This window comes from Spermophilus citellus (assembly GCF_964194105.1).
Source record: "Spermophilus citellus genome assembly, chromosome: 13".
NCBI lineage: Eukaryota > Metazoa > Chordata > Mammalia > Rodentia > Sciuridae > Spermophilus > Spermophilus citellus.
In genome coordinates this window covers 101,430,028-101,445,584 of record NC_138193.1, presented here as the reverse complement: position 1 = coordinate 101,445,584, position 15,557 = coordinate 101,430,028, and the positions used below count along the sequence as shown (strand labels likewise).

General features: G+C 32.6%; 1 protein-coding gene across 8 annotated transcripts in view; it reads right to left on the bottom strand.

The window, feature by feature from the left end:
* Positions 1–15,557, bottom strand: part of PUM2 (pumilio RNA binding family member 2) — an 86,912-nt gene that overhangs the window by 36,254 nt on the left and 35,101 nt on the right. For all 8 annotated transcript variants that reach the window (XM_081264544.1, XM_081264546.1, XM_081264543.1 and 5 more), the window contains 5 exons: positions 12,378–12,648; positions 12,048–12,141; positions 5,936–6,061; positions 2,102–2,244; positions 429–561 (listed from right to left, as the gene is read on the bottom strand). In XM_081264544.1, coding sequence (XP_081120670.1) covers positions 429–561; positions 2,102–2,244; positions 5,936–6,061; positions 12,048–12,141; positions 12,378–12,648 — 767 coding nt within the window. The remainder of the gene's footprint in view (positions 1–428; positions 562–2,101; positions 2,245–5,935; positions 6,062–12,047; positions 12,142–12,377; positions 12,649–15,557) is intronic.

Below are 15,557 nucleotides of genomic sequence, written 5' to 3'. Positions count from 1 at the left end.
AAATGGCTATTTTCACAAGGTAGGAATGGCAAATAGGTTTTTGTCTTATATGCCAACTCTAACCAACTGGTTTTAATTTCTAAGCATTATACCAAAAATTCTGGGCTAGGTTCAGCTGAAAAGATGCTGTGGTTCACGTTACAAAGAATTTGATATACATATCTGCTGTTCAAGTAACTAAGTCTCATGACCTCAGTATTGATTTAAACTATTAGCATGTGAGTTCTAAATAATCTTTTAGAAGGTAGGTAAGACTTCAAAGACACTTCTGATTTATTCACTCTTCAGGATGGACAGACCACAAATATCATTTTAAATCTATTCAAATATCTACAAATTCCAGCACCCTGCAAAAAACCAAAAACAAACAAAAACAAAAAAACCCCAAAAAACCAAAACCAAAAAACTACAATTAACCAATTATATACCTGGCATGCCTGTAGCAAGACCCTGACCAAATGCCAAAGCTGGATTTGCAGCTGCTGCAAGTGATTCTGCTTGCTGCCCTTGCTGACCCTGATTGGGAGTAAGAGGACGCTGGCCTGCTCCAGCACGAAGAACCTATAAAGGACAGATGGCTTTCTTAAAAGCATTATCATATAGTAACAATTTACCAAAGACAATTATGTGAACACATTTCATACAATGAAAATTTATATTTAGCATGAAAATTACACAATACTTCACATAAAAAATATCACTGGCTCTTGACAACTTTAACAATCAATAAAGCAACATGGAGGTTCTAGAAGGTCTGAGGGTAAAAATTGTTTCTAATATCAATATTCTTACCAAGGTGGTGTTTGTTGGTGGGGGAGATATGGATATTTGAGATTTGAGAGCGGGGAGGAATGAAAATGAATAAGACTAAAAAAATTAAAATTATTTTCTAAGATTGAAACTGAAACACAGGAAGCTTATAAGAAGAAACTCTGGTGATCTGTTATGAGATTATGATACAGAGCAAAAAATTCAAATCAAGTTTTCAAAATTCACAAACACAAAACAAAACAAAAAAAAACAGCTGCATTCTAAACATAAAACTTAAGTGAAAAAAACCACCAAAATAACATTAAAACAAAGTGAAAAGTTATGGAGGCAGGTCAAGTTTTACTACTTTGCTGCGCACAGCTGTTTTAGTGTTGATATACAAGCATGATGAGCTTAATCATAAAGTTCACAAACAATTCAAGACAGAGTAGATAAGTAGATTCACTGTAAATTTACCACATTCGTCAGCAATACACACAGGTGTGTTAAATAATGTTGTGATATGATGTACAAGGACTAACCCAACAGAGCATCAATACAGTATAAAAATATAGTAAAAAAAATTCAGAATAAAAAATTAACAGTCAAATAAGCAATACCATTGTATTAAGTTGCTTCTTTGATATAAATATGATGAATGTTAACAGTCAGAATTGTGATATTTTCCAAATAGTTTGTTTGCATTTACCTAAGAAAGGGGTTGATATAAAAAAATCTCATAATAAACATTCTTTCTGTTTTAAGAAATTAAGGATGAAGCAGAAAGATAGCAATTTGAGGCCAGCCAGTGAAACTTATTAGCAAAACTATCTCACAACAAAAAGGGATAGGAGGGGCTGGGGCTATAGCTCAGTGGCAAAGGGCTTGCTATTTACAAATAAAATAAAGGCATTCATTCTGTCCATCTACAACTACAAAAGAAAAAAAAAGGCTAAGGATATAGTGGTAGAACATCCATGGGTTCAATCCCCAGTATGGAGGGAGGAAAATAACAATGTACCTAATAATCTAATTTTACATTGGAAACACACTAATATTTAAACTTGTAATTTAAATACCTGGATAAAAATGAAGGTGTAATTATTTTGACAGTAAAATTATTACTGCACTTTTAAGTGATGAAACTTAAAAATTGCTAGATATTTTAATAACAGAAATGAAATAACCAACTCTTTGAATTCATATAATACTAATCAGGAAAATATGCAAAAATAGTTGTATACCAACTATACAACAGCTACTATGTTTCACAGAGGAAAAAAGAGAGAGAGGAAAAAACACCTTCAACACCAAAGAATTCTCAGATATTATTTAATGAAGGAAGGCTTACCTGTTGCTGTCCAGGCTGAGCTTGTGAGGCTGCTTGCTGATTGGCTGTATTGTTTGCTGCAGCTGCAGCTTGTTGCTGAAATAAGTTGGCTGGATACACCCCCCATGGAACACCATAATACTGAGGTGGAACCACGGCTGGACCTAAACCCCATCCAAACAAAACAACAACAAAAAAACCCAACAACTAGATTTTATATTACCACTGGATTATAAAAGGGGACAGGTATAAGACAGGTATAAGAGCAGAACATGTCCTTAGACTCTTCTACCCACTTACATGAGCTATATCCTTTCTCCTTTTTCTGATTCTATTAGGAAGCAAATATCATTCAGGTTCGGACTATTAAGAGAGGAAAGTATTCAAGAATGACAGCTATGGTTTTAATGGAGATATGTGAAGCACAGCTAAATACTACCAATAAACTGACAGGACACTTAGTCTTATATTCAACATATACATACTGCCAGTCATGGCCTGATACAGATGAACACAGATAACACATTCAGGGAACATTGGACAACAAAACTTGTTAGAATTTCTTATGGTCAATTTGTTACTTCTCTGAAAATGAATACTTTCTGATAACTGAAATGAATTACATTCCCCCCGCCTTTTGCTTTTCTAAATATAACATAAAACTAGGGTGTATTTGGGTACCAAGCTTGCTACAAAAGTATCTGAATTGCAAGCATTCAATTTAAAAATATTTTTCATATTTGAAACAGAATTAGCCACAATTCTCACAAAGCAATAGAAAATTATGTGAAAACAAATGAGACATCCGTGTTTATGTGGATAGAAAAATGAGACTAGTGAGTCAAGACAAGAACTAGATACAAGCTCAGAGAAAACCTGAGGTAAGAAAGCAAATTAGAAAATACAAAAGAAATTGGTCCTGTTCTATTCTACTTTGTTCAAGATATTTGATTTGTGAAGAGCAAATAGAATTATATGCACAATAAGATGAATTTTTTTGGCTTTCAAAGATATCATTAAAATGAATAAAATATCATGATTTCTAATTTATACAACACTCTAAAACTTTATTAGTCAAAATTTAGAACATTTGCTTTGTATATTTTAAAAAGTCAAACTCTCATTTTCCCTTTGTTATAGAAGAAAATGAAGCCCAACAGTACTGACCAAATAACTAAAATGAAAAATTATGTGACCTTAAATGCCAAAAGTATTTCTAAAGAACACAACCTATAGCATGGAGTATTAAAACATTAAAAAAAAATCTTAAGTTTCAAAATCCTCAAACTCCCAAGAAAAAAAAGTACACATTGTAAAAACACACATCTACCTAGATCCTCACTCGCTAACATGGCCAGAATCCACTTGTGGGTACTGAACAATTAAAAGACAGAAAAGACCAACTAAGATGAGCTTTAAGAGTATAAACTTACACAGGATTTTGAAGACAGCATGAAAAAAAAAATCTATTATTAAAAAATATTCATTATATGCTCAAATATATCTCAGTTCTGTTCACCTAAATCAAATGTATTACTGAGATAAATTTCACCTATTCTGTACTTTTACAGTGTGGCTACCAGAAAATTTTAAAGTTCATTTTCTGGCTTACACTGCATTTCATTGTATAGCACTGCTACCTGAGTCCAGAATGTGAGGTATGTCTATTCCTGAACTAAATGACCTCTTAAAGTTGTTGCTTTCAGTTTCATAAGTAAATGGTTCTCTGTATGGCATTATACCAGCACTTTATGCACTAACATCCAGTTAAACAGCACTAGAAAGCTCACATTATTGAGTTGCGTGATATATTATTTCTACACCAAAAGTCACTGACTATTGAGAAGTTAGTTTTAGTCTACTAGTTAAGTATAGAGCAAGATTTTGAAATTAATATATTTCGCTCACTTTTTAAAAAAGGATCTTGAGTTTGAAAGTTCAACTTCCCAGGAAAAGTAGACTGTTCAACAGGCATGATAACAAATAAGTAAATACCTGGTATTATACTAAAAACATCAGATTGATAAGTGATAATCACTTCAGAGATGATATCTTTGAAAGCAAAAAAACAAAGAAACAAAAACAAAAACAAAACAAAACAAAAAAAAAAAACTAGCCCCAGTCAAGTTTTGGAATACAGCCTATCAGCAGACTCACTCCAACAAACACATTTCTAAGGCCAACAGTAACCCATTCTTGCCTCTAAAAACAACATAAACCACGCTTAACTCATTTCTGTCTTTGTAGTCATTTTAACCTAAAACAAACATTTTCCCACAACCTTACATAAAATCAGCAAATAGCATTGCTCACTAAGACTGTGTCTGAGCACCTCACAACTCTTCCTCACTGAAATAAGCAACAAATACATTAGGGGTGTGTGTGTGCGCGCGCGCTAAGGATTGAACCCAGGGCCCTTGTGCACGTGAGGCAAGCACTCTACCAACTGTATCCCCATCCTCAATACACTAGTTTTCATGTCAGGTTTTTAAAATTTTTTAAATTTTAATTTGTTGTATATGACAACAGAATGCACTACAATTTACATTATGTATTGAGCACAATTTTTCATATCTCTGGTTGTACACAAAGTAGAGTCACATCCTTCGTGTTTTTATACATGTACTTAGGGTAATTAAATTAAACCCCTATCTCTCACCATGCATAAAACTTAAGTGGAACAAGGACCTAGAAATTAAACCAGAGACACTGCGTCTATTAGAAGAAAAAGAGGCCCAAATCTCCATCATGTCGGATTAGGCCCCAAATTCCTTAATAAGACTTTTATCGCACAAGAATTAATATCAAGAATCAATAAATAGGATGGATTCAAACTAAAAAGCTTCTTCTCAGCAAAAGCAACAATCAGTGAGATGAACTGGGAACAAATTCTTACCACTCGCATGTCAGATAGAGCACTAATCTCTAGAATAAAGAACTCAAAAATTTTAACACCAAAAAAACAAATGACCCAATCAATAAATGGGCCAAGGAACTGAACAGACACTTCTCAGAAGATATACAATCAATCAATAAATTTATGTCAGATTTTGAGTGGTAATCTTGGGCTTTGAAAATTTTCAGGAAGTTCTTTTCAACTCCATCCTACCTTTTCCCCTTCCTTCTGGTACTGGGAACTGAACCCAGAGAGGTGCTTTACCATGGAGCTATACCCCCAACCTTTAAAAAAGATTTTTTTTTAAATTTTAAGATAGGATCTTGCCAAGTTGTTGGAATTACAGGTGTGCGTCACAGCGCCCAGCTCTGTCCAACACTTTTTTCCCAGCTGGCTTGCACATTTTAACATTACTCAACTTTAAGATCTATATTCTCTTAAGACTTCTAAAGATCTTATACTACCCCTGACTCGGATTTCACACTACCTACCTCTAATACATTACTTTCCATTGTCTCTGTAGGTATTAAAATGGAGATGCACAATCAACAATAGAAGATTTCTAAAATTAAAAAATGAAAATGCAAAACAACTACATAAAGAAAAGAAAAATAAAAGGGTTATTGCTTAGGACTTTCTGTGACATTACAATTGAATAAAAAAAAACTCCCAGAGGGGCTGAAGCTGTGGCTCAGTGGTAGAGAGCTTGCCTAGCACGTGAGAGGCACTGAGTTCGATTCTCAGCACAGCATACAAATAAATGAATAAAAAATAAAGGTCCATCAACATATTAAAAAAAAATTAAAAACAAAAACAAAAAACTCCCTGAAAATTTCAGTCCATTCTGGATGTTTCAGTTTTTCTTAGGAATTGCAAATTGCCCAAACAGATAAAAATAAAGCTTAATCCAAAATTAAAACTAAATTCATAATATACAACAAAGATGAACAATAAATTACCTGCTAATGTTGCTGCTGCAGCCAATCCTGCTGCAGTATATGGATCGGTCCCCGGAGGAGCAGCACTAATAATATATGGATTTGGCACAAATGCAGCTGGAGCAAGGCCTGCTGAGAACACACCAGCTACATTTAAAAGGAGGAGAAATAATGAATAAAAATGCAAAGTATATTTTCTTCATTAAGTAAAAACATTTCTATTCTGAATATGGGAGGGGGAAGCAAAGCAGCATTATAATGGTTCAATTTTTTACTAAGTGACCCTGTGTATGTAACAGTAACTGATTCTAAAGTTTTTTGTTTAAGATGCCGGTGAATAAGGATGTATTTAAAGCTTAAGGAGATCAAGTTTGTTCAAGTTTAAAAGATAATGGGGGATTATGGGTATACGTAGATGAATGTAAACTAATTTTACCCAAAGGGGGAAAAAATGTAAAATATATCTTATCTAGGCCTTAAAAAAAAAATAAATCAAGATTCTGAAACTACTTTAAAACCTTATTAGCTTTCAAAGTATCTATGACTATGATCCACAATACAAAATACATTTCAGATCAACTTATACATAGAGAATAATGCCACAAACAAGTCCAGCAGAAAAGATCTTACTGGGACTGAAGATGAGACTCAGTGGTAAAGTGCTTGCTTGCCTAGCACATGGAAGGCCGAGGGTTCAATTCCCAACACCCACAAAAATTACCTTTTGCAATTCCAATAAACTCTATATTATGCAGCTCTTAATTTATTACTTTCCACATTATCTGTTTGATTTTTTAAAAATATAGGCCACAACCCACAATAGTGATTTCATGTACAAGTACAAACAGCCATTTTCAAGAACTGTTTTATAAAGGAATTAAAAATTATAGTGTGGGCTCAGTAAAATCCCCTTCATTTGCTCAGTCATATTCTTATTCTCATCTGTCAGGAATTTCTTTATCATAAGGACAGAGAATTCTATTAGTAAAAACTAATACTAAAAAAAAATTCTACAAGCTAGGCCATCCTTGATGGAAAAATATTTTATGGTTTACCATAAAAATAATTGTTTTAAAACATTCAAATTACAATTGGAATCTATCAATTAGAAAATAATTGGCTTATACCCTTCTCAATTTTTAACATTTGATATTGTAGTCTATAATATTTTAATATGCTTTTTCCACTTGCCAAATAATAATAGATCTTTAAGTCATAGACCATATCTAGCTCATTTTTTTAATGGCCACAAAGTATTTATGCTATTGTATAGAAGAAACATAAATAGTCTACTACAAAAATACATTTTGATGGTTCATAATCTCTTACTATAAATAGTTTTCTTTTTAAACTATGTGGGTCTCTATAGTATCATAGTCTTATGAAAATTCATTTAAACGGGCAAAAACACATAAATTCTTAATCCATTTCCAGACTATCCTCCAGGAAATTGTACCAATTTACATTTCTAATAAGAGTATTGGAGGATGCCACTCACACTCTTGCCAAAATAAGACCAAAATAAACTTTTTAAACAATTTCCAACCTGATAGGTAAAGTAAAACATTAAAATAAACAAAAGCAACCATTGTCTTAATTTGTGGTTCTGATTCTCAATAAAGCAAAATTTATCAATCTTTTTATACTTTTTTCTCATTAAATTTGAAATCCAAAAGGAATGAGGCTCAATTATCCTACCAAGCTATTTTCCAAATAAACATTCTTTATTTATTGATTTGAAATGTCAATCAGATTAAAATTCATGCCATCACGATACTCTAAACACACAAACACCCACACCCACACCCACATATACACAAAATTAAGATTGTTTTTGTTCATATTCCTAGGCTAATACCACATTGTTTTAATTACTATAAATAACAATAAGCAAGTCCTGCTCCACAATTTTAGCTTTCCATTAATTTTCTAACACAAACATCAAATTTCTAAGTTTCAAACAAACAAAAATATCCTGTTGGAATTCTGACTAAGCATTCATTAAATGTACAACCAGAGATATGAAAAACTGTGCTCTATTGTATAATATGAATTGAATTGCATTCTGCTGTCATATATAACAAATTAGAATAAATAAAAATAAGAGTCAATTTTGGGAGAAGTGACATTTTTACAATGATGATGCTGAGTTTTCTCCCAAAAGCCTGTGTCTCCATTTTTTCAAGAGTTCTAGAAAAGTTTGTAGTTTTCCTTACAAATGCCTTATGTATCTTTAGTTATTCCCTATTTCACTCTATAGCTTGTTACTTTCATATCCTTATTACTATGCAATGCTTCAGTGTTCTGGAAGATTTTTAAAGTTTTACTTCCTATTTCATTTTGTCTTAAATAATAACAGCCACGTAGTTATGCAGTCTACATAGAACTATTTTTTTTCAATAGTTTTTACTTCCAAGATCCAGAAATGGTTCATTTTGCATCATTTTATGATGTGAAGACCTCTAAGGATGTCTGACAGCTTAAGGCTTTTATTTTTTAATGTTCTGAATGTTTTCAAAGTTTAAAGTCCCTTTATTTTTATACCTTGAGTATGAACTCTGTTGCATGACTGTTGTAGCCGACCTTCCTTATTTTTATTATTATTTTGTTTGAAACACTATCTTTTGTGAATTTTTCCTGCATTCACCTGTCCACATTTGGTATCAAGAGCCTCAACTACATCCTAGAAACTAACCTCCAAATCAAGCATTCTATTAATAGTTTGGGATTCTTAATTTAGATAATTAGCATTACTCAAACTCTAATCCTGGTAGTTTATTTCTCTTGTAGGTCTTCACAGACTTTATTGCCAATTACTGCTATCAGTTTTCATTCAATGTCCTGTGCTGTAAAAATTCCCAGCTGTCTACAAAACCTTATCTTTTTCTTTGAGCTCACAAGCAGATGAGCAGAGTCAATGTCTGTTTTTAAAAATATACTGCATCTATTATCACCTTTTGGACCACTCTATGGGCTAAATGCGCCCTGTTAATCCCTTAATTTTTTCCTTGTTTTACAAATTAACTAAAAACAGTCTGAACATATTTAAATGGTTGAGGAAAAAATTGCTAAAAGGAAAGTATATGAAATTCGAATTTTAGTGCCAGTAAATGATACTCATTCATGAAACATTTATGGCCACTTTCATGCTACAACAGCACAATGTAGTAGTTGTGACTGAAATCATATTGCCTACAGAGCTAAAAATAGTTACCAGTTAGATGGCCCTTAATATATGAAAAAGTTTTATCAACCCCCATCCTAACATAATCTTTACAGTTGCACTGACAAATGTGGCAGTTACTAGCCCATATAATCCCTGGGCATTTCAAGTGTAGTGTAACTTGAGATTAGCTCTAAGTAGGACAATGCATATCTAATTTCAAACACTTAATATGAAGAAAACAAAATTTCTCATTTATAAGCTTTCTACTGATTATTTTTTGAAATAATAGATATAATGGGTTAAAATAATCCATTAGTAACAAACAACTCAAATTAATTTTACATATTTTTAGATTTTAAAAATCTGACTACCAAATAACTTAAAACTACATATTATATTTCTATTGGATAATGCTAGATGAGCCATCAACCAGCCAAGACATGACTGAGCAAACTTTGATAAAATGTATTAATTTTTACAATCAGTCCTTTTTAAGGGTGGAACTAAGATGTGGTGGTCATCTTAGATAACTTATGCTTTCTTAGAATAATTCTATCTCAGTCAGGTTTTCAAATTCATTTGAATTATCTACATGGTTTCAGAGTTCTTTTGCCACATCTTTGAAGGTCATGTAAATCTAATATTACTTAATGCATTACATGATTTTAAAAAATAGAATATCTCTAGAAATTCTTTTTATGAAGCAGTATGTTGATACAAAAACTTAAAAAAACAGCAAAAACAGAGAGACTAAAGTCACTTTAATATTGATGCAAAAGGGGCTGAGGATGTGGCTTAAGTGGTAACGTGCCCGCCTAGCATGCGTGAAGCACTGGGTTCAATTCTCAACACCACATAAAAATAAAATAAAAGATATTGTGTCCACCTAAAACTAAAAAAAATAAAATGATGCAAAAATCGTAAATAAAATATTAGAAATTGAAAAAGTACGTTAAAAGAACAAATGAATGTATTCAAGTCATTTTTATTTTAATGAAAGCATGATTTAATTTTAGAAAATACCATTCATTAAATCTAATATATGATATTCAAGATCTTTCATGCATGTTTAATGAACGACAGGAGGTTATTTGATGGCAAAATATAATATTAAGAATAAATATTTAAACTTATATGACAAACTTTAAAGCACTCATGAATAACACCAAAGCAGACCTGAATAATCAAGTAAAGAGACATTATGCCCTGGATAAGAATACTTAATATAATACTTAATATAATATAATATAATACTTAATATAATATAATACTTAATATAATACTTAATATAATATAATACTTAATATAATTTTCCATAAGTTAATTAAAAAACTTAATCTGACCTTATATAAGTAGATAAGTTGATTCTGAAGTTGTTATAGGGGGAAAAAAAAAACCCACAATGGTAAATTGGCAAATGATGAAAAAAAGTTTTAAGAATCCAAAGAGCAACATTAAAACATATCATAAAGCCCCAAGTAATATAAACTGTGTGTTGCATGAACATACAGGAATCAGTACATTTTTAACATTACGAGAAGAAAGGATTAAGTACATGGATAAAAGGAATTTAGGAAAAAAAGACAAAAGAAAACAAGGCCTGGGTGGATGTTGCTATTAAAGGTCAACTACAAATGTGGACACCTTTGATTAAAAACAAAAGAGAAATGTGGGACCTAGGAAACCTTACTGCACTGATACAAAACAGTAAGAAATTAAGGGAAGAGAACAAACTTAGCATTATTTACCCTTCCTTCCACAGATTCTGATGAGTATTCACAAGTTCTTTAACTAGAAAATAACTGAAGTTTAGTTAAAGTTAGATAAAATAAATATGGTTCCACAACATCTACACATGTAATAAAATGACTAAATTATATACAGTACCAGTGTCACATTACTGGTTTTGATACTGTGCTGTAATTATAAGATGTAACCATTAAGGGAAACTAAACAAAGGAGTATGGGATTCTTTGCACATAACTATTTAAAAATAAAAAGGAAAATCCCCTACTAGCAAGGTTTATATGCATTAACAAGATTTATATGTATTAATAAGCAGTAAAGATTTGTACTTGATGGGGGGGTAGAGTAGGGAGAACAACAAAATCCCAATATAAACAACATAATATGTGCCAAGCTTGAACTCTAGTAGGTTACAAATAAATAATTCACAAATCTAAAGGTCAGAGATCACATAACTTAATAAAAGAAAATATTTTGAGAAATTTTCTTGGAATTCCTATTTCTAAACAATTTTTAAAATGAACACTTTTACATGAAAGTGAATACAAATAACCACACTTGAATGTCCAGACATTTAACTCTAGCCTTCACATGGGGAGTGGGGGTAGGGAGACAACACAACACTTAAGCACTGATAACTTTTATCAAATTTGAGATCTTTATTTAACCAATGATGCAAATTATAATCAGAGTAGGACTTGGGGATGCACACTGGTAATTCTACATACTTGGGAGTCTGAGGCAGGAAGATCACAAGTTTCAGGCCAGCAGGGGTAACTCAGTGAGACCCTGTCCTCAAAATTAAAAATAAGCCAGGTACAGTGGTATGCACCTGTAATTCCAGCAGCTCAAGAGGCTAAGACAGGAGGATCACAAGTTCAAGGCCAGCATCAGCAACTTATTAAGGCCCTATGCAACTTAGTGAGACCCTGTCTCAAAATAAAATAAAAAGGGCTGGGATATAGCTTAGTGGTAGAGCACCAGGGGTTCAATCCATGGTAATGCCAAACAAAAACAAACTAGAAATAATTCTTCCTCTAATCAATACTCTTGCCATATAATCTATTACTGTTGATCTCAACAGGATGATGGGATGTTTCAAAAATAAACAAAATAGCACCAATTGTTAAATGGGAAAATAAAGAGTAACAGTCTAATAACTTTAAACAAGATTTTTCTAACACTGTAGTAAAAAAAAAAAAAAACAATTTACAGACTCACCTATATGTGGCTGCTGAGCTGCTGCTAATGCATATTGCTGCTGTTGAGCTGCAGTTAACTGCTGAACTGTTAGTGCATTAGTTCTCTGAAAGAGCTATTAGGAAAAATATTTAATACAAATATTAATTTCAAAATATTTCACATCTAATTAGAACGCTGTGAATAAAATAAACACGTATCAGAAGCACTCAAATGCAAGGACATTTTAATCAATAAAACATTATATGTGCAAGAAACTCCACCACTCATATCAATGCCTCATACTACATTGGTTATACACCAGTATACAGTTACAAGGACTTTCTTAAAGAAAGAAGGTGTATGCTTTACCTGCTGCTGGGAATTGTACTCAAAGAGGCCTACAGTAGCTCCTGAAGAGTCCATGGGTACCTGGTTACCAGGATAGTCAAACTGTAAGGAATCCAGACCAACTTGTTCCATGGCATCCAGATTCTGAGTTTCAGGATTTGAAAATTCCTCAACAAGTGGCTTATTAGCTGTAGGATTAGGAAGAGGACCCAATCCTTCTGGGGGATTAGTATTGGGGCCGAGGCGCTCAACTACTTCAGTTGGAGAGGCTTGACGACTTCCAGGAGTACGACTGGGGAAAAAAAAAAAAAAGAAGAAAAGCATTATGTGCAAATACAAGTCAAAAGGTAAAATGAGAAAGTATGAAAATAATCAAAAACAAATAGTTATAAAATCAAATAAGGCATTCTGAGTCACTAATCATTTTATATCTCAGGTCCACTTCCTTATTGAGGAAAGATGATAAGGAATGATGATAAATAATGGACCTGGTGGTTCCAACTAACAACTAACATTCTACTCTATCCCATTTTCCCCCTAATGTAACTTGAGAGGTGATATGGTTTCAGTCGGGTATGGTGAGATTTTCTATAATCCCAGCTATTTGGGAGGCTAAGGCAGGAGAATCACAAATTCAAGATCAGCATGAGCAAGGTAGTAAGACCTTGTTTCAAAAAATAAAAAGGGCTAGGGATGTAACTCAGTCATAAGAGCACCCCGAAGTTCTATTCCCACTACTCGCCACCCAAAAAAGATGACATGGTTTTAGTAGTTTTTATATTATTAATAATCACTCTCCTCAATTTCAATATTCTAATGACCAACTCAATTTTACCGGTAGGAAAAACTACATAGAATTACGATCTAGGCTAATACAATCTGAAACCTTGGCCTCAAATCACAGACAAAATGAATGGTAGATATGAAAATCAAATTATTATGCAGCAAATGTGGGAAAATTCAAAATCAAAACCCATCCATCATTCTGCTATCCTGCCCACCAGCATGTAATTTTGTCATAACATCTTGCTTACTATTATTTAGAGGAAAAAAAACTGGCCATAGATCATTATGGTCTTCATGACTTAAGAGGGTGAAACTTGCTGGACAACAGAAAATGAAACCAAACGAAGACCAAAAAGGCTGACTCTTGACTCTTTTAAATATGACTTTTGAGTAAATCATTTCATATCTCAGGTTCATTTCTCTATGATGAGAAAGGATGATAAATAATGGACCTGGTGGTTCCAAATAACAAGAATAAAAGAAACTTTATGAAAGTCCTCTATGACAGGTATCCGGAGACCATCTTTATCATACCAAATTGTTTCAGTCTAAATCACCAGAAAGAAATGTAAATGTATAACATATGTATCAAAAATTAAGGCAGGGCACACAGTAGAACATGCCTATAATCCCACAGACTCTGAGGCAGGAGGATTCCAAGTTGAAGATCAGACCCAGCAATTTATCAAGACACTGTCTCAAAAAAAAAAAAAAAAAGACAAAAACAAAAAACAAAAAAACCCCCACTGGGGCTGTACCTCAGTGTTGAAGGGCCCCCTGGGTTCAACCCTCATTATCCCCCTACAAACTCTCTTGCTGGGCATGGTGATACACACCTGTTAACCCCAGCAACCCTGGAGGCTGTGGCAGGAGGACTGAAAGTTCAAAGTCAATCTGAGTTTCAAAAAAGGGCTGGATATATAGCTTAATTCTAGAAAACTATGGGTTCAAACCCTATCATACAAAAATATTTTAAAATAAAAACACAATACCTTTCTCTACTATACTATGGCCTCTTTAATTTTCCCCAAGAAATTCAAGTTAGAAACAAATTAAACATCAGTTTCTTTGCAAAAACACTCTTCACAGTCTCAATTCTATTCTTACCTTTTTCTAATCTTCATTTATAGTCTGTATTTTCATCATAAATATTTATACAGAACTCTTTCACATACAAAAAACAATCAGTTTACTGTTCTGAGAACCATGCATTCATGGTATGTTCAAACATAAATATAATTAAGTTAATGGCAATAAGTATTTTACCTGGCTTTTAATGCGAGTTGTTATGTCCATCTAACTATGTCCCTAAATTCAGGTGCTCCACAATGACATAAATATGCTAGCATGCAGAGAGCAGTTTGCAAAGCCAATACCCAACTATAAGAACTCTTCTCCAGATAGTTAACTGAATATACATTTTACTTAAAAATCAGGCATTGTCCTTGCGATATTAGATGATTTTAAACTCCTTTCTTCTTTAGCCATATCCACTTGCATGGGAAAATTTCAAAGTTTCATTTTTTCATTTGGGCCATACCAGGGAAAAAAAAAAAAAAACTGAAAGGATTTTGTTTAAAACCAGCCAATTAAAAACAAAACAAAACAAGTTTCCTTGGGTCTTTCATTCATTTCAGTTCTACTATAGGAATGTGTATGTTGATATGTCATTTAACATACAGATTCATGACATGCTGACATAGTGATCGTGATGGCCACAGTATTTTTTGAAACATTTTTTATATTGCCAAGTAATGATTAATATTGTATTTAAATTAATTATGATTTTAAACACATATCCAAAATAAAATTTGAATGCTTATAAATTTGGTATTAATATTTTAAGGGGAAAAGTAAACACTTCCACACAAAATAACTCAAATACCAAAAGCAGAGGGCATTAAAAAAAAAAAAAATCATTGTACTATCAAGTGGTGCTCTTGCTATAGTTAGTGGTGTATTAACACTTCAATTATAAATGTTTAATCTGAAGGGTTTATAATTAACTGAATATTAAGTGCAGACTGTTTACTAAAACTTAGGAAAAGAACAAAATAAGAAAATGAAAAGGTTTTAAACAAACAGCACAAAATTTCGCATTAAAGAGGTTTATAGGTTTTGGATGCTTTTTTGCACTCTGAACAGATAGAAACACTGCTGCTTTTAAGAAGCAATGTTATTCTGCTTTGGTAATTTAAGGTAATAAATGAAACCCACCGTTCACCTAAACTCTTTGTTATCTAGCGTTCCACGGTTCACAAGATCTCAAAGGAACTGTTCTTTTTCAGGTAAAGTCTTCAAAATATCTGATTACTATAGTGTAAAAGTATATTAAATCAGTATGAAGTAACAATTCCTAAGATAAAGATACACTGTCTAATTTAGTGTAAAAGGTTAAAGAAGTACTAAATGCCT